The 23,667-nt window shown below is 44.6% G+C and overlaps 6 protein-coding genes across 6 annotated transcripts in view; 1 reads left to right on the forward strand and 5 right to left on the reverse strand.

Annotated features, from left to right (window-relative positions):
* LOC109487291 (sialin-like) overlaps positions 1–1,922 on the reverse strand; it is a 10,188-nt gene extending 8,266 nt beyond the window's left edge. The window contains exon 1 of the mRNA XM_019791307.1: positions 1,757–1,922. Coding sequence (XP_019646866.1) covers positions 1,757–1,849 — 93 coding nt within the window. The 5' untranslated portion in view covers positions 1,850–1,922. The remainder of the gene's footprint in view (positions 1–1,756) is intronic.
* Positions 1,923–7,009: 5,087 nt separating this feature from the next.
* LOC109478831 (tripartite motif-containing protein 3-like) lies at positions 7,010–9,811 on the reverse strand. The gene has a single exon (XM_019780681.1). It carries the CDS (start codon positions 9,259–9,261, stop codon positions 7,078–7,080), a length of 2,184 nt encoding a protein of 727 aa, XP_019636240.1. The 5' UTR covers positions 9,262–9,811; the 3' UTR covers positions 7,010–7,077.
* Positions 9,812–9,894: 83 nt separating this feature from the next.
* On the forward strand, positions 9,895–12,341 carry LOC109479331 (tripartite motif-containing protein 3-like). Its single transcript, XM_019781320.1, has one exon. The coding sequence runs from the start codon at positions 10,146–10,148 to the stop codon at positions 11,973–11,975; it is 1,830 nt and encodes a 609-aa protein (XP_019636879.1). The 5' UTR covers positions 9,895–10,145; the 3' UTR covers positions 11,976–12,341.
* Positions 12,342–14,874: 2,533 nt separating this feature from the next.
* LOC109486211 (LYR motif-containing protein 9) lies at positions 14,875–17,593 on the reverse strand. The gene is made up of 3 exons (XM_019789964.1): positions 17,322–17,593; positions 16,535–16,627; positions 14,875–15,741 (listed from the first exon to the last, which is right to left on the reverse strand). Exons 1-3 carry the CDS (start codon positions 17,451–17,453, stop codon positions 15,718–15,720), a joined length of 249 nt encoding a protein of 82 aa, XP_019645523.1. The 5' UTR covers positions 17,454–17,593; the 3' UTR covers positions 14,875–15,717.
* Positions 17,594–19,331: 1,738 nt separating this feature from the next.
* Positions 19,332–20,234, reverse strand: LOC109471784. The gene has a single exon (XM_019771174.1). The coding sequence runs from the start codon at positions 20,232–20,234 to the stop codon at positions 19,332–19,334; it is 903 nt and encodes a 300-aa protein (XP_019626733.1).
* Positions 20,235–21,485: 1,251 nt separating this feature from the next.
* Positions 21,486–23,479, reverse strand: LOC109471861 (SAFB-like transcription modulator). Its single transcript, XM_019771307.1, has 3 exons — positions 23,466–23,479; positions 22,156–23,336; positions 21,486–21,544 (listed from the first exon to the last, which is right to left on the reverse strand). Exons 1-3 carry the CDS (start codon positions 23,477–23,479, stop codon positions 21,486–21,488), a joined length of 1,254 nt encoding a protein of 417 aa, XP_019626866.1.
* Positions 23,480–23,667: the final 188 nt, after the last annotated feature.

Raw genomic sequence — 23,667 nt, forward strand, 5'->3', positions numbered from 1 at the left:
TGTCAATAGCAGAAAATATTGCACTGCTGACAGGATCGTCCTGTCAATAGCAGAAAATACTGCACTGCTGACAGGATTTTTCCNGTCAGCAGTGCAAATTATTCTACTATTGACAGGATCGATAAAATTTTCGTATTTTTATTTCGTACTGGAAATTTTGGGGTGGGCGCTGGTTCGTGTAGGTCTTATGTAGATGGTAGAGGTAGAGGCTCCTGGTAGAGGCTAGTCGGGGCGACAGTAAGCGCTAGCCATTACAGCCGGCGCCGCGGGAATCCGTGCAGGCAAACTGGACCCTCTATGGCCGGCCAACTCCTCTGGCCAATGATTTCCCCCTTTGCCGATTTCTACTATTTATTCAGCCTGCAAAGGAGTCTGGTAGAGACTAGGACGAAGGGGTTTGGGTGGATAATGGTAGCGGGCAAATACGGTTTCTCCCGAAATCTATCGCCGGACTCTGGGGCACCCAGGGTTAACCGCCAGGCTTGCTAACAGCAACACGACAACCCGCCCCCCAGTAACACTAACCAGCGTGCCAGGCCCTGCAGCGTGCCTTTGCCGGTACTGTGGGGCCCAGTGGGGCCGGTAAAATTCGGTGGCCAGCTGGATACGCGCGCCAGGGGGCTGTTGTTGTTAGCGAGCCGGCTAGCTGAACCGGCCACACCAGCGGTACTTTCCTGGATTTGTTCCATTTGATTTCGAAGTTGTTGAAAGAATAAATAATGGATAGAGATCAACTTCTTTTTGTCTTTTTTATTGTCTTCATCTTATGTAACCGCCTTCGTATTTCAGACAGCTTATGCATGAAATTCGCCTGTATTTATATTTTGAACATGTCTAGTTTTGACATATATCTGCTGGAGTACTCTGTATTGATAACTGTTAACGTGATGATAGCCGCCATCGTGAAACGCCTAATCTGCAGTACAGTAGCATATGCCTTCTGACTGGTTAAACAAATGAAAACAAAGAAGAAATCATGGCAATAGAGCCCAAAATGGAAGATTTAAAAAATCCTGTCAATAGTGCCAAAAATGGCACTGCTGACAGGACGATCCTGTCAACAGTGTCAAAAATGGCACTGCTGACAGGACGATCCTGTCAGCAATGCAGTATTTCCTCTTATTGACAGGATCGTCCTGTCAGCAGTGCAATATTTTCTGCTATTGACAGGATCGTCCTGTCAGCAGTGCAGTATTTTCTGCTATTGACAGGACGATCCTGTCAGCAGTGCAGTATTTCCTGCTGTTGACAGGACGATCCTGTCAATAGCCTCAGGCAATGGTGAATGTAGGTTTACCTACATGTATACTTAAATGGATTGAATGTTAGTTGTGAAATGATGCACGCAGAAAGATACGGTAGCCCAGATTAAAGGCATCCAATGCAATTTTTAGGGCCTGGAAAACCAATTTTTCAAAGCCAATATTCTGGTCATTTATTTACATAGTGAGTTGAACCACACTGTCCCAATGTATATTGGCCGCCATTGAGCAAAAATTCCCTGCATTCTGACGGAAAATGCTTACTGGAAGTACACTGGGCTGATTTTTAGGGTGCCACCCAGAAAATAAAGGACTCATCTTGGGGCTTGTTTCTGCTGTTTTAAAAGCCCAAAGTATGAAATGCTGACTCAAATGTGCTCATGTGAAGCAGTATGTGTCAATATCACAAAGATTGCCTGATTCAGAATATTTCCAGTTTTGCTGCCCTGAAATCGCATTGGATGCACACATGAAAAGTAGTGTGTTGTACATACCAAACAGCAGCTTTCTTTTTTAGATTCCCGGCCTGACTTTGTCTCCGCTTTGTCATCATCTGATGACGTGACGTTCTTGCCTGTCTCATCCATTTCTCTGTACGTACGTTACGTTACAAAATAGACAGTAACTCGCAATATCACGATGTGTTCAGAAAAAACAACAACTTCCAACTGCAACCTCTGAACTATGATCACTGTGTCGCACTGACTACGTGTCAAAGTGTAAATAAAGTTTCTATTGGAGACCGTCACCTTTGCATGTGTACCTGTCTGTTTGAGATACTACGACCTTTTACTGGTGGCTGTATAAACAAAATGACTACTAGTATTCATTATCACTCTCACCTTTGCACCACTACATACAGGTAGCAAAAATATTTTTTGAACTCAATCACAAGCAATGCAGAACTGCATATGCGTTGCTGACAATGCTATGTAACATGTAACAGCAGGGCAATGATCTTTTCTTGAGAACGAGGGATAGCGTCGAAATCGGTCGAATTTCGTCTCAGCGTTGTCTAAGGCTACACCAAGTAAATTTTATGGATGACGTCCTTTGGAGACCCTATATCTAATGCGAGAGGGCGAAAAAAACAAGAAGGGTCCTAAAAAACAAGATGCCTAGATTAGAAATATACTAAGAGACGACGAATGTTAGGACACAAATTGAATGAGGTGACACAGATTAACAAGCAAGAAGTCTTTTATTCATCATCAAAACAGCAATAAATCAGGTGGAACAGCAGTTGTCGTCCTGTCCTGTTTCTTTCATCACATTTTTGCAGGCCTGCAGAAATAAAGCATGTGCTCTTTACCCATTTCGCGTTACGGGTTTCCCGTCAATCTAACGATTTGCGGCACTGTCGTGACTCTTTGGTCATAGTTACAGGAAGCGGAATTCCTTGTTTTTTTTCTAGGAACAGGCCAAAATCAATGCGCGCGCGGACGTCATCCATAAAATTTACTTGGTGTGGCCTAATCTACGAATGAGCCGTATCATGCTTGGTTCGTAGTGACTTCGTACACATTGCTTTAACTTTCCTAGACGCTGAGTCCTTATCTATTGCATGAGTTAGATTTTCTTAAAACGAATGATGGGACAAGGTGAAGGTCAAGATTGCTTAAAGATATCTTTGTGCACGTGCTATTTGTCTTGGCAGCCATATATAATTGCATGTGTAGCCTTGACAGTGTTGCTCTCACCTTTGGACCATTTCAAGTAGATAAAAACTTCAGCGCCTTTGAGCTGGCGTCATGCAGGGTTTAAACAAGTAGGGACATTCTTCCATCTTACATAAGATTCTGTATCTGTATCTGTATAGCCTGTATAACCGCCTTTCGGCGTAACACACCAGCTTCGCAGGCACGCGGTGCGGCGGCAGCTGGCTATATTACACCGATCGACTTGCTACACCTAACCCTTGAACTTCTAGCTCTAGACTTTGTTTAAAGCTATCTATTGACAATGCCCCTACTGTACTTGGTGACAGTGAGTTCCACTCTGCAATAGTTCTAGGAAAGAATGAAGTCTTGAACACCTCAATCCTTGGTTGATAACTCTAGTACTTGAAGGCATGGCTATTTATTCTCACGATAAACCACATTGCTAACTTAAAGCCTTTTTGTAAGACCCCTTTGACACTAGACGACTATCGCTAGGCGACCGTCGAGCAACCAAAATGGATTTGTGGGACCATATTGATCTTCTTAATGGAATATACTGCACGGTACAAATGTATAATTGAAAAGACAACAAAACACACAAGCTGTAAAAAGCTTTGTCCATGACATTTGCTGAGCGATCTGTCAAATATTTGACCGATCAGAGTTCGCAATCTGCCATGACTACCGTGATCGTGCCGGTATTCATACCTGTTTATTTCCGAGCTATATGTTAGGCCATGTTCATTTGATTATATGGATGACATCCGCGCGCGGAAAAAAAGTTTTCAAGCATACTGTAAATCGTACAAAACAGTTGAAAAAATGAGAAAATATATATCGTAGGTTGAAAAAAAAAACATTGGAAAACGATACCAATGTCGTAGAATGCCAAAATCAAACGAAAAAGACGAAAATGTAAAGAAATAAATTTGAAGACTAGATTATTTGCCAAACTATACTCTGTGTCATTTGTTCAACCTTCGAAACCACGAAGATTGAAATAATGAAAGCAACTTTTTTCGGCCAAACTTCTTTTATTCGCACGCTCGCATCAGTTTTGGGGTTCCCAGAGGATGTCATCCATATAATCAAATCAACATGGCCTAATATATTAACGAATGGCTGGTCGTTCTCTAGGAAAGTACCGCGGCAACTATTGAAGTGGTGCACGGGCATGTCTGTCGGGCAACGGTTACATTACGTCCTAGGCCGTCGTATACGTACGAGTTTGATGTCGCAAAATCTTTATGCAACTGTGACAGACAAAACCAAGTACCGACAAGACAGCCATTTCAGTAACGGTACAGCTGATTTCGCATACGACACACGCATTATTATGCAAAGCATGCCATCAGTTTGCCATCGTGAGACGATCGATATCGTGCGAAGATCGTACGACAATCTGTCGCCTTCAGGGGTGAGGATGGCTAGTCCCTCACCGCCATCTAAATAGTTGGGGAGGCTTTTCCCCAAAGGAAAAAAAACCCTACCCATTAGACGTTTCCCATGTACACAATCTTTCGAACAATTGTCACCCTGTTATGTGCGGACTAACATTGCTACAGCTTTAGCAACCGACCATTATTATTGTTCAGCGAGGGTTCAGCGAAAGCTACTAGTATTCATTCTAATTTGAAACTATCCGGTTTGAAACAAAGAAAAGCTGTCATTATTATATAGGTCGCTACGTCGAAAGAGTCCTGGGAATGTTTTGAGTTTCATTGAAAGCTGGTGAGCATGGTGGCTTCCTCACCTAGGTAACACTTGGGTTATTAGGGGTTGAGAACTACAAACATTGATATCATGTGTTGGGAAACCACAGAAAGAATGGCAGAGGATCATAGCGACGTTTTTGAGAAGGTTAGTGCAAGGATTTCGTGCGATGTTGTAGATTCGTCGTGCATCCGTCGTAGGTTGTCATACGATTTTGATGCCGTGCAATTTTGGAGCAGGCCGTGACAGAACCAACCGTCGACAGCCTTTTCAGCAACAGGACTTGTGCACGACTATCACAAGATAGAATACCTTCCGTTCGCGATCGTACGACAATCGTACGACATATGTGACCAGGACCTTACTGATATGTCTTCTTACCATCGTCTTTATAAAACTTTCAGTCCCTTCTTCACGATTCATAAATTCAAAATTCGCTCTCTCGGATTTGAATCGGGAACATTCATGATTTACATGTATATATATTCAGTACAAGGTAGTCTTTTAACTACAAGGTCTATGACTGGTTCTAGCCTACTAGTGAATTTAGCTTGCAATATGCTAGATATTCTAGTTCTAACGTCACCAATTTTAGAGTAGTCATATAGTACTGTTTACCAACTTGCCATACACTGTATCCGTGCAATAAAGTTGATTGATTGATATCATATTTACAATGTTATAAAATCTTTTTAGCCACGCCGGTTGCTACAGACGCCAGTTTGCGTCCGTTTACCAGTGGAGAATCTGTGGTTCCTCTCCAAAAGTCTCAAACTCCCCACAAGGAAGACACAAGACGACGGAAAGGTCACCTTGAGTGTCCAACACCTGTGCGCCAACCAGAGTGTCGCTTTCAAAGGCGGAGAACAGGTGGACTCAAACCGGTCGTGGTTGGTGGAGAACGTGGCTCCCGCTCTGCCGAGTATGACCGATGCCGTGCACACAGAAAGGCGACACCGCCTCCAAAACGGACGACTTGCGGGGACAAACAGAAAATTCTGCTCTCAAGGAAGCGTTATTTCTCCTCGGGACAGTAGAATGGCGAGGTCCTATTGCTTTTCCAGCAGATCGAGGGGGAGTTTTTCCTCAGTTTCGGGCGAGTGGACTTCAGAGAGGCACCCAGATGACTCCCTGATTTCTGACACCCTTCCATCTATACTGATTTCACCACCGATGTCCAAGGTGAGTGACTACATACTAGTACTAGTATCTGCGTATGTGTGACTAACCTTCTGACAACAGAACTGACAGAACTAAAATACCTTTGTTCATAGAGCAAATATTGTTGAAACCATAGAGACGTTACGTGGAAACATTGTTCTTGGAAACACGATCGCGGCCCTAGTCTCCTGCATAATAGTGATATAACAGTTTTTATAGTACATATCTGAATTGTTTTATTTGTTTTTGTTGTATGAAGGCTCTTACAATGTGCTAACCCTAGCGACTGAACAATATACAGTAAACAGACAAGCGACTAGAAGACAAAAATGAAACAATATAACACTGGAGTGTCCCAGTGATCGAATTCCTTATTTCTTGTATATCAAAATCAACTATTTACATAAACATCCTTATAAAGTCAGACTGCCATTATCTACCGATACACTACATTAAAAAAGGACGATTCATTCACGGACAACTAATTTGAATCGACAAAAAGACATTGTCGTGCAGGCTTATTAAATTGCTGTAATCATCAAACTAGTTAAGATTCTCTTTTAAAAAAAGGTACATTTCGGTTCTGAAAAGTTATTACCCTTGTTAGAAGTGCCCATTACAAAATGATTCTTGTTCAAGTTCAGTTCTATGACATGCATATGGAGACACTGTACATGTACATGTATACAGTATACACGAGATCTGTTCTTAGGAAACCTGTCCACACCTTGTCAATGAATTCGGCAATAAGCACAGTGTATTACTTTTCTGAAGTATTGTTTTTGGGTGGCAGATCTGTGGGTCTGTGTTTATACTTGTCGGTCAGAGCTGGTTGACAGCACGTGGGTGGCGAAAGATCGAAATGTGGAACAAAAGGTCAGACTCAGGAAATGGGGCGAAAATATCAGAATCTGGCTGGAATCAGTGGGGGAATTCAGGAAGCTAAGGATTGCATACTTCCTGGAAGTCTGAATTCTTCTTCATGTTTTTGACGACGTCTCGGGGAGGAGCCTAATGGTACAGTATTGTGTGCAGTTTGCAAGAATTCTAGGAATGGTACAGGCATTTTGTCCACAGGAATGGAATGTCCACAGGCATGTCTCTGACCCACATCTATGCCCACATTCCTGTAAACCCTTGGGAAGACCTCTCTTCCCCGATGGCCCTACTTTCTGTGACCCCGGGGCTGTCTAGACTTAACAGGTACCAAGTGCCATGCAAACAATAACCCTAACAGCAACCACCGTCGCCATGGCAATGTGTTTTCATTGCCAGTCTTGTTAACTGTAGGAGTGTAACTCAACACAGTGTTCCCAATAACATGCTACAGCTATGTGGCCATTTGGTGTCAGTGCGATTCCCGAAGGAAAATTGTTCACCTTTGCCACAGTTCTCAAGTACTTGCCGTCAGGCTTGAACACTTGTAGACGCCCGTCAAGAAAGTTCACCACAATGATGTTTCCCTCTGGGTCTAATGTTATCCCCGATGGACACAGGAACTGTCCCTCACTCGGACCAGTCTCACCAAAGCAAAAGGTCATCTTCCCGTCAAGGTCAAATGCAAAGACTTTGTTAGCATCGCCGTCGGTGACGTAGAACAGGTCACGTGATTCGTCCGCCGCGATGAACCATGGGTCCTGTAACTGCCCCTTGCCAACCTCCCGGATGAGGCCCTTGTCAGGCTGCAGGAGGAAACACGACTTCTCTTGCTTGTCCGACACCACCATGCGGCCGTTCTGCAGAACTGCAACTCCACGTAGCTCTCGAAAACGATCAGAAAACAACCTCTCTACGAGTGCTCCTTTCTGTGAGTACACCCTAACTCCCTGACTTCCCTCGCAAGACGACGCCACAGTGAACCGTCCATTGGAATCAATGTCAATACCGCATGGACGCTCACCAACCAAGTGTGTGCCATGTCGAAGTGACTGACCAGTCTTGGGATCAAACACATGCACACGTTCTCTCTTACCATCCACGACTACAATGTTGCCAGCCGTGTCCACTGCTACATCTACTGGACCAAAATTTTCTCCGCCGGTCCCCCTACTTTGTTTCCCAATGGTTAAGTCTGGAGTGTGGCTGTATTGTACCTTGACGTAAAACGGACGTCCGGCCACAGGCTGACCGTTCACCTTGACCTCTAAAGTATGGTTACCCGGCAACTTTGGCATGTATGAAATTTCCCACAAGCCCCTGCCCTTCTCTTGTAAACTTGTCGGTAAGTCATGACCGAAAGGTTCCTTCAGTGTGACGGTGACGTCATCTTTAGGCACAAAACATAGATGTCCGTTTTTGTCTAATGTTCTTAACAAAGTGAAACTTGAGACGTCTACGACAGCAGGGTTTACTTCAACTGAACATTTGGATACGTCCGCCTTACTTGTGACTTGTACACACCCTGCCTTCTTCATGTTTTCCCTTAACCCTGCCACAGCCGTCCCCTCCGAGAACACGACTTGACTTGGCCGGACTGTCAGGTCGGTTGGAGTTGTCAGCAGCTCTTCCACCCTCTGTCTGGCTTGACCTTCCGCCACAATGACGTGAGCGTCACTGCCGTGTTCCAAAGCTTGTTTACCGAATTCAGACGCGCTCGTCAGTCCTGACAACTCGAACTCTATCGCTTCTTTCTGAGTTTCCAAGCATTTTGTGACCTCCTGACCGCTCGACTCTATGTCATTGATGACTTCAGTTTTTCTGTCTTGAACCAAGGTGATCAGATGATCGAAACAGACCGTGGCCTGTTCAATCGTTGTGTCGGTCGATGTGAGCAACTCCGAAATTTCTTTTCCGGCGTCGTTCACCGCGGCCCGTACCTCTTTCGCCCGATCATCTACCTTTCCGAGCAGTTCTTGAAGGCCCAGTTTCTTCTTTTCAGCGATGTCGCCGATTTCTACGGGCTTGTGTTCATCGTCCAACCGATGGTCGACAACAGCACAGGCGGCACAGACCAAAGTCTGACAGGGTTCACAATAGAAAATTAACACTTGGCCTTCGTGCTTTGGGCAAAACGATTTGCGCTGAAATTCAGTGGCCTTCAGATCCTCTTGGGTCACGATCTGATGCCCTTTCATGGTTGGAAACCTGTTATGTGTGTTTGTACAGGACTCACAAAGCAGAACGGCACACTGTACGCACCATACCCGCGCCCCTCCCTCCTTCCCCTCGCACACCTGGCACGGCACACCTGGCTCCGCCCCTTTCTTCACGGCCGCGAAGTCCAGCAGGTTGTTGACGTAAATATTGGTCCTCAGTCCGTCCACACCTTGGTCTGGTAGAGTGACGTTTCTGCGGCAGGTTGGACACTTCAGTGGCTGTTGTTTAGTAGCCCAAATGTCCAGGCATTCTTTACAAAATGTGTGCAGACATGGCAGTATTCTGGGGTCCCGGAAGCGCAACTTGCAGACGGCACACGTTAGGAGCTGGTCGTCAATGTCTTCCGATTCTTCAATGTTCCCTGCCATGATTACAAATCTAAGGAAAATCTTAATAACGCTTACAGCAAGCCCGTTCTGTTTTACTCTGGTTAACTACGGATGTGAAACTAGGCACAGCAGCCTTCTGGGAAGTATGTTTCGGAAGGTGAGGCCTGACGTCATGTTGTATGGGGTCATCGGTGAACATAAAGGTAGCCTCCTTAGCAGGCTCCACGACTGCGATTTTGGGCATGTCACGTTTCTTTCTGACAGTATCACTTCTATTTGTACCGAGGTTCTTTTGCCGACCCAGCTGTCGCATTATAAAATGATAAAAGGAAACGCCTGCTAAAATGTTAATTTTTGCTCTCTTGTTACAGGGGCATTGTTTTGAGTGAGTGAGTGTGTGTTTGTCGCGTATACCAAGGTATCGTTACACCATATGTGGTTCCAATGGTTAAAAAAAATGAATTTCTTATTTCATCTATTGTGAATTTGTTTATTTTCCCTCCGCCTCTATGCTAACGGCCAACTTCTTGCTAGCTGTCGGCCAGCTTCGGAGACCTTATTTCCTGTGTCTGACCGTTTGAAGGTCTATAGTGAGGTAATGCGGACACAAGCAAACACACACACGTCGCACACACACACACACACACACATACACACAGAGAGAGATAGACACAAGGGATTTAGAGAGACAAATACAAACACGCGAAAAACAATACCTCCGCAGAAGGAGGTAACGAAGGTGGGTGTGTGCGCATTCTTCACCCTTGACCTGACCTACAGCATGACGTAAGCCTTCCGAAACCTTTCTTCCAAGAACACTGCTGCGCCTAGTTTCACATCCCCTACTAATAAGAATATAAAACAGAACGTGGCTTGTTGTAAGCGTTGTTCAGAAGTTCTCGAGGAATCATAGTGGCCGCATCATGGCGGGGAAAATTCAAGAGTTGGACGACGTCATTGACGACCAGTTCCTAACGTGTGCCGTCTGCAAGTTGCACTTCCGGGATCCCAGAATACTGCCATGTCTGCACACATTTTGTAAAGATTGCCTGGAGATTTGGGCTACGAAACAACAGCCGCTGGACTGTCCAACCTGTCGCAGAAACGTCAGTCTACCAGACCAAGGTGTGGACGGACTGAGGACCAACATTTACGTCAACAACCTGCTGGACTTCGCGGCCGTGAAGAAAGGGGCGGAGCCAGGTGTGCCGTGCCAGGTGTGCGAGGGGAAGGAGGGAGGGACGCGGGCATGGTGCGTACAGTGTGCCGTTCTGCTTTGTGAGTCCTGTACAAACACACATAACAGGTTTCCAACCATGAAAGGGCATCAGATCGTGAACCACGAGAATCTAAAGGCCACTGAATTTCAGCGCAAAGCGTTTTGCTCAAAGCACGAAGACCAAGTCTTAACTTTCTACTGTGAACCCTGTCAGACTTTGGTCTGTGCCGCTTGTGCCGTTGTCGACCATCGGTTGGACGATGAACACAAGCCCGTAGAAATCGGCGACATCGCTGAAAAGAAGAAACTAGACCTTCAAGAACTGCTGGGAAAGGTAGATGCTCGAGCTAGCGAGGCACAGACGGTGTTGAACAACGTAGAGAAAGAAATTTCGGAGTTGCCCACATCGATTGACGCAGCGATTGAACAGGCCACGGTCTGTTTCGATCATCTGGTCACCTTACTTCAAGACAGAAAAACAGAAGTCATCAATAACATAGAGTCGGACCGCCAGGAGTTTAAAAAAAGTTTGGAAACTCAGAAAGAAGCGATGGAGTTTGAGTTGTCAGGACTGACGAGCGCGTCTGAATTCTGTAAACAAGCTTTGGAACACGGCAGTGACGCTCACGTCATTGTGGCGGAAGGTCAAGCCAGACAGAGGGTGGAAGAGCTGCTGACAACTCCAACCGACCTGACAGACCGGCCAAGTCAAGTCGTGTTCTCGGAGGGGACGGCTGTGGCAGTGGTAAGGAGAAACATGAAGAAGGCAGGTGGTGTAAAAGTCACAACTAAGGTGGACGTATGCAAATGTTCAGTTGAAGTAAACCCTGCCGTCGTAGACGTCTCAAGTTTCTCTTTCTTAAAAACATTAGACAAAAACGGACATCTTTGTTTTGTGCCTAAAGATGACGTCACCGTCACCCTGCAGGACCCTTTCGGTTATGACTTACCGACAAGGCTGCGAGAGAACTGGAGGGGCTTGTGGGAAATTTCATACATACCCAAGGTCACGTGGTACCATAGTTTAGACGTCAAGGTGAACAGTCAGCCTGTGGCCGGGAGTCCGTTTTACGTCAAAGTACGAAAGGCCATCAGAGCTACTCGCACCACAGCAGCAAGCAAGCCCTTCGCGCCAGTCACCAGCTCTGTGGGCGGACGAAGCACTGCATCAGTTGGAGGCCGGTCCGCCAGACTCGGTCCTAAGACCACCTCAGCTGGCAGCAGCGGCCGAGTGTTTGGTGCAAGCCGGGTTGCAAAGCCAGCCCCAACTGTTGGGTTTAACTCCAGTGCACCCAGCCAACCCTCGTTCCAGTTTGGCTCAGGCTCGCAGCAGCGTCCGGAGGTGTTTAACTTCGCTGCTGCCGTCCCTGAAGGAAGCGCGCCAGGCGAGGGGTTCAAATTCAGCACAGTGACGGGAACACCGGTACCAGCCTCACAGCCCGCTGCTCCAGGTCCTTTCGACTGGTCCTGTCAACACGTACCTGGTCCCAGACGCACCAGCAAAAGATTTAGAGTTAAACACAGGAAGAATTGATCTTCTGACAGGATATAGAGTCTGATTAACTATTACATCAGTATACATAGTGTACTGAACTTATCCAGTTCTACGAAAAAGCAGCGTTGAGCCTCCAGAACTGTTTATCAGTCATTGCAGGCAGAAATTCAGGTCCTTTTGAACTAGTTTATGTTTCAGTGTTGTACTTTCATTCATAATAGGACGGCCAAGCTTCTTTTTCGTGTCAGGACCAAAAGTAGGAGACTTCTGATTGGTTCTCCGGTACGTATCCTGTAAGGTTTAGTCGACGACGTTTCACTATACCGTGGTGACATTTGGTAATGCTTCATGTACTAGTAACTGTAGTGTGTTTCCGCCATTATGTGTTGTAAACTAACGTTACCCGCAGCATCGATCTTTTGTGTATCATTGAGTTTTTCTGGATCATGTCGTATTCATGACCCACGATTTTTACCCGTACAAAAGAATTGTTTCAATACATAAACCATTTGATTGATTGATTGATTGATTGATTGATTGATAATTGATACGTGACTAATGTTATGTAAGTTTTATCAACTTGAGTGCGTCGCCATCGCTGGTTTTTATTTATTTTCATATGTCTTAATAAAACACATGCCTGAAATACTTTTGTCCCGGTTTGTTTTCTTATAGGAGATTTCCAAATTTCATGTGGTGATTGAAGGGCGCTCCACGCCTGGGCGATCGTAACATCCATGTCATGGTCCATGCCCGTAGCCAGGATTTTGAATGGGGGGGGGGGAGTTCTTCCCACTGCTTGAGGGGACCTCGAGCGCCGTAGGCGCGAGGTTCCTAGGGGGTCCGGGGGCATGGTCCCCCGGAAAATTTTGAAAAATAAACCTTCTAAAATGGCATTTCGTGCATTTTTGAGAGGATTTCCAAGAAAAAAATCAGAGATAAATTTTTATTCAATGACAAAGGGAGCAGTTTTTCTACGATTCCTGTCCATCTTTTCAGAAAAATCTTGGACCTTTACATAAAAGTGGACCAAAAAGTGGACCTTTACATAAAAAAGTGGACCAAAAGTGGACCTTTACATAAAAAGTGGACCAAAAAGTTCTTTCGAACCCCCCGACCCCCCCCCCCTGGCTACGGGCATGTGGTCACTACAAGTCTACCCTCAGAGGTACTTGAAATCGGCAAACCGCTCAATTTCGGTACCATCCGAGACCAAAAGAATACTATCAGTTGTTGGGTTTAATTAAATGCATGAACTTTGTCTTGTTGGAAGACAATTTGCACAAAACCTTCTCACCAAAGTGGGAACTTTTTGTCAAAAATTGGTTTGTACCGAGTTTTCACTGAAGACGAACTGTTGATGTCATGAAAGTTCATCTGTGTTGATAGTTACATGATTAAAGTTAAAACTTTTGGTCCAACACAAAAACCGACATCGTCTACCAGATACCTTTGACCCAGTGTTGACGTCACACTTCAAAGAAGCCACATGACAAGTTTCACTGGGTCAGTCTACTGAGGAAGACCAGAGTGACTGGTTGAAAGCTCTAGGTGAGAGAACTTTTTGTGTTGGACCAAAAGTTTTAACTTGAATCACGAACTGTCGATATTGTAAACACAGTCACTTTTCAAGTACAGAGTGTAGACTTGGCTTGCAAAGAAATACTTGACTTGTCGTTTTGATACACACAGGTGGAACTCCTACATGTGAAGGGTACACAGAAGGACCTCTGCTCGAAAAATACCGATTCCACCGCCTCACCTCGTCAGAACAATGTAAGGACTAAGCTGCCCTATCCTGTCATGAAGTCATACAGATTTAAGGAAAAAGGTTGGGAACATGCACTATCATTTTTATAAAAACTCTTATATGATGATGAACAACAACACTTTGTCTTATCCAAAATCGGAGATTTCTAACCCCCTGGAAGTGTTTTTTGCAAACATTGAAACTGTGTTTGTGTGTGTGTGTGGGGGGGGGGTTGTATGATGTAAATATTCAATCTAGTATTACACGCAGCTAACCAATTTCTGAATTCCTCCACGTAACACCCAATTATTCCCTCCCGATGCGTGCTGGGTAACCTCTAGCTTCACTGCCATCAATCAAGTAACCAAATATCCATCCGCTGTCAAATATCTCTGCTGAACAAGCATACATAACGTTACATACAAACCCACCCAAAAATGATATTTTCACTTATGCTACTAGTATGGCCTATGTTGTGATAGCCTATGAGCTGTGAATATGTTGTTCAAAAATTCACTTAAGTAAGACAGCACTGTACCTAAAAGAATTAGTCTAAGAACTTATTCACAAGTTTGTTTGTTTATTTACACCGTCCAGGTAACTCCAAGACAACAAGGGAAAGGGTGGCCGTTCCTTTCAAAGCATTCAACTTCTGTGATGACAAGGCCCTTCCAAGCGTAAGAGTCTGGAGGACTAAAAAGACTGTGGAACTTGCTACAACAATAACACTATTGCCAAAAGGAACTTATTGAAGTGACCAGGCAGTTACAGACAGTAGCCTACGCCTAACATTTTCTTCCCAATGAAGAACGTCAGTATTTTGGTTATTTGTGACCTTGAATTTCATAGACCTGTTTTGCATTTTCTTGAATATATTGTACATGTAATTGTGGAGACGATTGTAAGATGATATGATTTAATCGGGTATTGTAACGCTTTCTGAATTCCTCCACATACCATCAACTTACTCCTACCCAGGACCAACTTTCGCTACTTGGACAGACAAAATGTACATGATTTTTGCACTCAGATTCTTATATTAATAAGGACCTAATTTGTCTCATGCTCGAAACAGATTTTCTTTGGTGCACCACAGATTTAAAAGTAAGATTAGCTACATATAAATATAACTACTTTGTATGAAAGCTAAAGTATGAAAGTATCAAAGATCATTTGTTTGTTTACTAACATCAAATGTATTTCTCCATAAGACGGGGAAACAGTAAACAAAATGTGACCAATATGCAAGTACAGAAATGTACACTGTAATTTGTAGCAATGTATATTTGACTTTGATATACATAAACGTATACACATGTACTAGTACAAAAATGTAGTTGATACTACATACATCAGATTACAAATTTGGGCTTTTGTTAAGCTACTAGTACATGTATATTACATATTCATAGAACTGTAGTACATGCATACATTCATATGCACGAACACAACAAACAATATAAAACTGTACAGATGTAGATATTTTTTTCCTAGAAATATGACTATGGCCATCAATTTACATGTGTAACTTGAAGACAAATGCATTACACACCTACATATCATTATAACAACCTAAGTCTAATTCTAGCTATATCACACATTTATTTTTCATGAATGAATGAATACATCTAGCAGCAGAGCTTGAAACAACCAAAATAACTACAGGATAGACATAACTACTATTTGGGACCAGACTGCTTCTTTAGGTACTTGAAGAGGTTGAAAAGAAAGAAAAAGATACCAGAGGAAGGAAAGCAGGCTTTGTATTACCTCTTGCTTGCACCACCAAGTCTTCCAAAGTCATTTAGAACAAAAATAAGCAATTTATTGTTTGGTATACATGTACTTTTTATTTCAAATGCTCGCATCAGTTTTGGGGTGCTCGGAGGATGTTATCCACATCATTACTTCAGTTTGGCCCAACAAGGTTTGCAGCAGCTGAAGTCATCTAGGCTTGTCCAATCAGTTACTAGCTTCCTCAGTTACACCCTGAAAAGTCCACCAGCAATCAAGTACTGGTATCCATGATCCTCAAGAACTGGTTTCGACATTATACTGAGAAAAAGAAAGAAAAACAGGTTAAATTTATGCAAAGTTCTTGTAATATTGTCGTATATGTACTTGAGTAGGATTAGAGTGAACCCAGTACTCTAGGCAGAGGGTGAATTTTTTAACCTTTAGTACACCAAAGTAGTAAAAATGAGTAACAATGTATATTTGGTTAGAAAATACCCCCTTCTCGTATAAGCCACAGTGATTTACATCATCACCCTTTTGACCTCCAGGAAGAATAGAGTGCAATCTATAAACACTAATAGAGATCTTATCACAGTCAAACCTGTCCAAGCTGGCCACCCAGGGGACCAAAGAAAAGTGGCCACCTTGGACAGGTGGTCTCCTTGAAGAGGGTCGCCTCACAACATGACTGAAGCATAAATGGTTTCCAAGTCAAGATGTTTTAATGTCAAATGCTGTAAGCATCTTCAGTTCTGTGGTGAATGTATGTGGGGAGGGTGGCACATGGAACCATGTACATGTACATGGAACAAAAACATCATCCAGCAGTCAAGGCAAACTGGCTGGTTTCCCCATGACTTCTCATTTATCATCAATAATCAACATGAAGGAAAATGACGTGGTCACCATGGGCCTTGAGCAGACCCAACTCAGAGTGGTCGCGTTGGCCAGGTGGTCACCTTGGACAGGTTGCTTAATGCTTGTGTCAATGGGGAACATTTTTGGGACCGAGAAAAAGTGGTCACCATGGCCAGGTGGCCAGCTTGAAGATGTGGTCACCTTGACCCTTGACAGGTCTGACTGTACATGTAAAACAAACAAACCGTCTGACCTTGTTAAGGATCCAATCTGCATCCTCTACAGCTTTCCTAATGATCTGCTGAATTCTCTCAGGATCAGTCTCGTCTGTATGGCTGTTAAACCCCTAAAATATATGGCACACATCATTTCACATCAACGTCAGAACTCGTCCATTTGTAGATTTGATGTAATCTCCAAGCAGATTCGGTGGGGCAAGGGGACTTTATATTGGCCAGTCCTGTATCCATTGGCCGCCTGTATCCAACATTCGCATTTGATGGTTATGGAAAATGTAACGTACGTTAGAAAATCTATGGTAACGTTACATGTACTATCATTAATTATATGTAATGTTACCTCAGTGTACTGTGCTCCCATACTTATTTCCACATTATGCACATTGTTGACAGAGACAGGAAGTTACATCAATGGTCCCAAAAAAGGTTATCTCATTTCCTGTGTTCAATTTTCTGCGTCTACTATATGCATGTCTGGTGCCTTTGTAACGGTCATGAATAAAAGTACCATCAAACCTCCAAATATTATACCTTATAATATGCAAGTGTGTGGGAAATGTATATAGACAGAATCTGCCAGAAATTCACAATAATTTATTTCTTTATTGACAAATGATAAATGAATACAACAAGAAATTCACAAAAACTGTAAACATTTAACGGAGGTATGAAATCTCCAATTTCTTGTTTCATACTTCAAAGCTTTGTTCTATTTAGTATCAAGACGTTAGCAAATTATGTCATTTTCATCCCCTGCAACTAAAGCTAAGTCACATGCCCCCCTCCCCCTTCCACACACACCTGTCTAACATGGTGTTTGTAGTGATCTTTTGCACCTTCCGGCAGTCTGTCACAACACCTGAACAGGTACCGGTAGAGAAGACGGGGCGTGGTGACGGCAGACTTTGCAATCTGCCCCACAATTGGAACCATTTTAAACCACAAACCAAGTAAAAAGCCAGTCTTGTGGGACAACGCGCGGGCACAGCAGACGACAAGAGCTACATGTAACGTTAGGTCAAAGGTTAGAGGTGTAAACAAATCCACGCGCTTTTGCCAAACATCAACATTCAGCGGCAAAATCTTTTCCCTGGTGTAAAGTATAATTGTTCATTCTCTGTATGCCTGGATTCAGACTTGGTCTTCGTTTCATCCATGTTTAATTTGACGGGAAAGGAGCTTGCGGCTTGGTTCCGCGCGTTCAAAATGGACTATGCCATTATTTTCGGTGAAACATCGTGCAATTTTCCACAAAAGTTGAACCTCTGCTTTATCTTGTGTGTTCCATAAACCAAATATCAACACCTATAGATATGAAATATGCTGTCTGGGAAACGCTCTTTGTTATGTTTTGCTTTTAAACGTCAAATTTTACGGGCCCTCTGAGGACAATGAGGTGATCGGGGCGATCAAAACATATCCCAGCTCACTTTGCGCGTCGCGTCTACTTTTCCTTTATTTAACGCAAGATACGTCAAATTTCCCCTATGTAAGTACGTCTCTTGGTGCAATATCACCAGAAAAATCAATATAAAGCTTCTTTTTTCTTTCCAATTCATATCAATCACGTAATACCTTTCACAACGCTTATAAATTGCAGGGAAAGGTATGGCCAGGGGTGACCACAAATAAGGATTACCCAGAAAATTGGGCTTATAAAAGCGGCGTACACACCTTACGCTTCTCGGATGTGTACAGTAGTTGCTGTTTCCGGTTTGGCATCACCCCGTCCATAGATCGCCCCCTAGTGTGTTTCGGCTGATCTGGCTGGTCTGTTGCCTCCGCCACATCCGCATCTCTTCCACCGGCTCTCCCGACGCCTCGCGCTCGGTCGAGAGTCTACCTCCTCCCCGAGTCAACCCCCTGTGATTGCCGAAAGGGTGAAAAGCGTAGCTGCAGCCCCTGATGTTCTCCACTGCTAGGGTCAGAGAGCGTCGTGTCGAGCGCAGCAAAGTCAAGCGCCAAACACATCCAATACGGCGCTGCCGCGCAGGCAGCCTGCCAATTTTTCACCATTTAATACATTTAATAATTAGTAGTAGTACATGTAAGATATTTTATTGCAAAATAACCTTTTTATTGCCTTCCTTAGGTATTGTATAGGGTGTCTTTGAATGTATATGTTTGGGTGTGTTTACTTGAATTGTGTGTCCGCACTTAACGTGTGTGTGTGAATTACCTAACCACATACCACAAAGGTTAGACACAAGAAGTTACAAGTACATGTAGGTCCCAGAAGCTAGCGCTGTGTAAGGCCAGTAGGAAGTTGGTCAGGAGTGTGTTTTACCAGATGTCAGGGTATAAAAATGCACAGACTTAAACAGCGATTCACAGTAATCATCAACAAGATTACCCAAAACGTTAAACCCCGAAATATTGAACGGAAGTATATCCTCAGTACTGAACAGAATTATACCAGTATTCTCCGATTTCTTATTGAAGCATTGCGCCGATTCTCAATTCACATACACACCACATTTTTGTCAATTGTCTTACGTATACTTTTGTATTTATTTATTGTATATTTTCCTAACAGATATTGTGTTACAGTTGTATGCATTGTTATGTTAATTACCTTCACCACAAGGTTATGTTTTCAGAGGCGTTTTCGTGTGTGTCTGTCTGTAAACACGATAACTTGAAATGGATTGACTTTATATTTGGTAGGTGGGTAGGTCTTGATGAGACCTCGAAATGATTAAATTTTTGGGCCCCCTAGCGGCTTCTTATGGTACTGCAGCTGAACATTGATATATCGTGATCTGGACATGCTAAATTCGGATGATAGGTAGCTCTTGTGACTTAGTCCTCTTAGCCCGTCCTAGAGCACAGGGCTTCAGTGAAAGATCTCCACCTCCCTCGATCCCTTGCGATCTTCTTCACCTCTTGCCACGAGGTGTTGGCTGCTGTTAGGTCCTTCCTGACACCTCTCTTCCAGGACAACCGCGGTCTTCCCCTCTTCCGTCTCCCTTGGGGGTCCCAGTCAAGGGCAGTTCTAGTGATGGATTCTGGGGGTTTTCTTAGCGTGTGTCCTATCCATCTCCATTTACGCCTTCTGATGGTCATCTCCACTCTTTCTTGTCCTGCTATCTCCAGAAGGTCTTGGTTACTGACCTTCCTGGGCCACCAGATCCCGAGTATATAGCGGAGCCTCGCGTTGATGAAGGTCTGGAGTTTCTTGATGTTTGCTTGTGTCAGTCCCCACGTCTCACAGCCATACAACAGGACGTTGGACTCGAAGATTCGCAGTTTAGTTTTCAGAGAGATGTTCCTTGCCTTCCAGACTGGTTTTAGCTGAGCGAACGCTGCCTTAGCTTTTCCTATGCGGGCCTCAATGTCCATTTCAGCCCCGCCACTACTACTGATGACACTTCCTAGGTAGGTAAAGTCTTTCACTATTTCCAGCTCTACCCCTCTGCAGCTCACTGGTTTCGCGTTCCCTATTGTTTTAACGCGCATCGCCTTCGTGGCATTTACTGTCAGTCCCACTCGGCCTGAATTGTCCTCCAGCTTCTGCATCTTCCCTCTCATTTGTCCAATGCTGTAGCTCAAGAGGGCAAGATCGTAAGCGAAGTCCAAGTCATATAGCATGCTCAGCAGTGTCCATTGTATCCCGGTTCTTCCCCCCTCTGTGGTTTCTCTCATAATCCAGTCCAGTGCAGTGATGAACAGCAGGGGGCTTAGGAGGCACCCCTGCCTTCCTCCTGTTGTCATGCTAAAGGGTTCCGATAGGTCACCTTCATGGGACACCTGGGCTTGAAAGTCTGAGTAGAAAACTTTGATCATGTTGATGATCTTGGGAGGAATTCCATAATGAGAGAGGATGCATAAGGTAGCTCTTGTGCTGGGGAAGAAATGGCGTGAGTTTCGGCTCCCTAGCGGCTTGCTCTGGAACTACAGGGGCGTCTGTTTAATAACATTCAAAAGAGGTTAACTCAAGAACCGGTAGACGGATCGTTGTAATTTTTGGTGTGTAGGTTGCTTAAGTGATGTTAACATAACTATGTGACAATTATGCAAATATGGGTGTAATTTGCATGATTCATGAAAAAAATTCTATAAATCTGCTGCATTACATGATGATAGGACTATTCAAGCTTGTGACATATATTGAGAACGAGAGAAACACAGGCAGATATTGATTATGTAAATAGATACTTAATTTTCATAAATAATGAGAAATTGTTATAATTCAATAACAGTAACTGCCTGGAATTTCACACTTGGGGTATTTGAAGCTTATCTGAAGGTGAACATTATTAAACACAACGTATTCAAATAAGGATCTTATTTGCATGATTTATGAGTAAATGCTAGAATGACATTCTTTGTCAAGATTAGACTGTCTTTTGGTGTAGAATATGATCAACTGATATAGTTCATGTAAATAAGGATTCTATTTGCATAGTCAGGGGGGATAATTTATAATTTGTCAGTCACACAGATTAACATCATTTGGCTCAGGTATGGCATCGTGGAACTTTATGCGATCTATACATTACTTCAACTAGACTCTGCCAGGCTTCGGGAGGCGGATGGAAAGAGTAGAACATGCCAGGGGAGTTGGTCCGCTAGAAGAGTACAGTTTGCCGCAAGACTTCAACGCTGATCTATTATTTTACGGACATTTAACTTATTTTTTCTTTAGTATTGCCGTGTCTATCAAGAGATGCACACCACTTGTCCCGTAGTTACCTTACTCCATACCTAAATTCAGAGACAGCAATATACGGCCTCAACTGGCCTAGGGACAGGTGTTTAAGTTTTGCGCAAATATATGTACACGTATTTCATCCCTCAGATGTTTCCAAGAATTTTCAATGAATGTGTCGAGCATTACACTCCAGAGAGTTAGAGAAACACCTTGGACAGGTGGTCTCCTTGAAGAGGGTCATCTCACAACATGACTGAGACATAAATGGTTTCCAAGTCGAGATGTTTTCATGTCAAATGCTGTAAGCATCTTCAGTTCTCTGGGGGAGCAGCAGTCGAGCAGTCCAGCAGTCGAGGCTTCTCCGTGATTTCTGTTTAGTTATCATAAATAATCAACATGATCGAAAATGACGTGGTCATCATTGTCAGGTATCGGGCCTTGAGCGGACCCAAATCACGATGGTCGCGGTCACCTTGGACAGGTCGCTTAATGGGGAAAACATTTGGGATCCAGAAAAAGCGGTCGCCATGGTTAGGTGGCCAGCTTGAAGAGGTAGTAGGAGGGTCTTATTATTACATGGCCTTGGCAGGTTTAACTGTATTACAAAAATGATGTTGTGATCAGGTGTTTTGGTTCTAAACTAATAATACAAGAGATCGGTGGCATGGCAGGATTCGAACCCGGGACCCCTTGGCTCCGAGCCGAGCACTCTGCCGCTACGCCACACGACCCCACTCCAGCAGGTTTCGCTACCGTATGTTAGAATATTCTTTAATGCGATTGTGTCACGAAATGAGCCGGGGTTGATCTCAAGGAACTCCGTTTAATACCAGACTGCTGCCCTAGTACAGGCCACCGGACCTCTCCCTCTCCAGCCTAGACCACCTCTCCTATTGACCCTGTAGCTCCGGTGGCCTACACGGATCGTTACCCGCGCGGTGGAATACTTTTTCTCCTCCCCGTGAACACAGGTGATTCCACCTTGATCTTCTGCGATTTTCCCCGCATCCACCAGGTCTTCTCGGATTAACGTCTGGGTGCTCCCAGTGTCCAGCAACAGAGGGACCTTCTTTCCCTCCACCTGGCCTGCGACGATGAAGGTTGCCTGTTGCCCGGCCTTCCCTCCAGTACTAGTGAAGATGGAGCTAGCCCCAGTGGGTCGCGCCTCCTTAGACACCGGGCAGTCCCTTGCAAAGTGGCTGGGGTCACCGCAGGTGTAACACGTAGCTATCCCACTCGCCGTCCCGAGCTGGGTACGGTTGCGGACAGGTATTGTCTCCTTCTCCTCCTCCTTCTTGCCAAGCTCTCTCTCGTGGGCCTCCAAGTAATGTTGGGCCATCCCGGCCAGTTCGTCCAACGAAGACGGACCCTGCTCCCGAAGACGTACTGCCAGGTCTCGTGGGCATGCCTCCAGAAACTGTTCTTTTACGAACAGATCCCTGAGGCCCTCGTAGCTCTTGGACGATTCCGCTAACTCCACCCACCGCTCAAGGTATACGTAGCTGGTGAGCCTCACGATAAACTGTTGCGGGCTTTCCCCCTCTTCTGCCTTGTTCTGCCGGAATTTGGCCCGAAAGCCTTCTTCCGTAAGATTATATCTTTTTAGCAAGGCCTGTTTTACCGCTGTGTAGCTCCGTGCCTCGTCCTCTGGGAGTCTTGAGTATACTTCGAGGGCTCTACCAGTCAACAGCGCACTTAAATGGGCGGCCCATTTGTCCTCGGCCCATTGGCTGGAGGCCGCAAATATCTCAAACCTTAACAGGTACGCATCCAGGTCATCCTTTTCATCCACAAAGGCTGGCAGCCTCGGTGCCTTTGCCGTGGCCTGCTCCGCTGTCGGCGGTCCCACAGCGGCCATCTCCGCCTCTAACTTCTTCATTTCCAGCTGATGTTTTCTTTCTGCCTCCTTCTCTCGCTCTGCCGCTTCCCTCGCCTTCTCTCTCTCCTCGGATTCCAGCTTCAACTTCTCCATCTCGATCTGTCGTTTCCTCTCCTTCTCTTCATTTTCCACCTTCAGCCTTTCCGCTTCAAACTTCAACTTCTCTATCTCTATCTGTCGCTCTTTGTCCTTCTCTTCAGCCTCTATCTTCAGCCTTTCGGCTTCTAACCTCAGCTTCTCCAGCTCTCTAGCTCTCTTCCGCCCTTCCGCCTCTTTCCCTGGCCTGTTGTTCTCCCACGAACCTCCGTAGCTCCTCACCTGAGAGCCCTAGCTTCTCCCCGGCTTCGAGAAGATCCATTTTTCTCCCACCTTTTTTATTCTGGTTACAACTTATTCCCTTGTTTTGGCCCACAGGCACGTCAGCATGCCCTCAAGGGTGGTTTCAGGTTTTCAAACAAAAACCCGGCTCAGCCTGCAAGTTATGAGTTCCAGATGTTTCCCAGTTCTTGGTTCTACACAAACACTGAGCCTATTTCAGATACACCGTTCCCTATCGTGAGTCCTTCACCTACCGGAGTGTTGCCCTCGGTGAAAGTGATCCACACTTCTGCACA

The sequence above is a fragment of the Branchiostoma belcheri genome, unplaced genomic scaffold, assembly GCF_001625305.1.
Source record: "Branchiostoma belcheri isolate BF01 breed outbred unplaced genomic scaffold, Haploidv18h27 scaffold1, whole genome shotgun sequence".
In the NCBI taxonomy this organism is placed as follows: Eukaryota; Metazoa; Chordata; class Leptocardii; order Amphioxiformes; family Branchiostomatidae; genus Branchiostoma; species Branchiostoma belcheri.

Bases quoted from the DNA above. Each gene is read 5' to 3' on its own strand.
- LOC109478831 (XM_019780681.1), bottom strand. From the start codon at position 9,261: ATGGCAGGGAACATTGAAGAATCGGAAGACATTGACGACCAGCTCCTA.
- LOC109471784 (XM_019771174.1), bottom strand. From the start codon at position 20,234: ATGACAACAGGAGGAAGGCAGGGGTGCCTCCTAAGCCCCCTGCTGTTC.
- LOC109479331 (XM_019781320.1), top strand. From the start codon at position 10,146: ATGGCGGGGAAAATTCAAGAGTTGGACGACGTCATTGACGACCAGTTC.
- LOC109471861 (XM_019771307.1), bottom strand. The intron at 21,545-22,155 runs GTGGAATCACCT...ATAACTAAACAG, and splicing joins GAAAATCGCAGAAGATCAAG to AAATCACGGAGAAGCCTCGA.
- LOC109486211 (XM_019789964.1), bottom strand. From the start codon at position 17,453: ATGGTTCCAATTGTGGGGCAGATTGCAAAGTCTGCCGTCACCACGCCC. The intron at 16,628-17,321 runs GTGTGTGTGGAA...CATATATTTTAG, and splicing joins ACAAACACCATGTTAGACAG to GGGTTTAACAGCCATACAGA. The intron at 15,742-16,534 runs GTCAGACGGTTT...TCTTTTTCTCAG, and splicing joins CAGATTGGATCCTTAACAAG to TATAATGTCGAAACCAGTTC.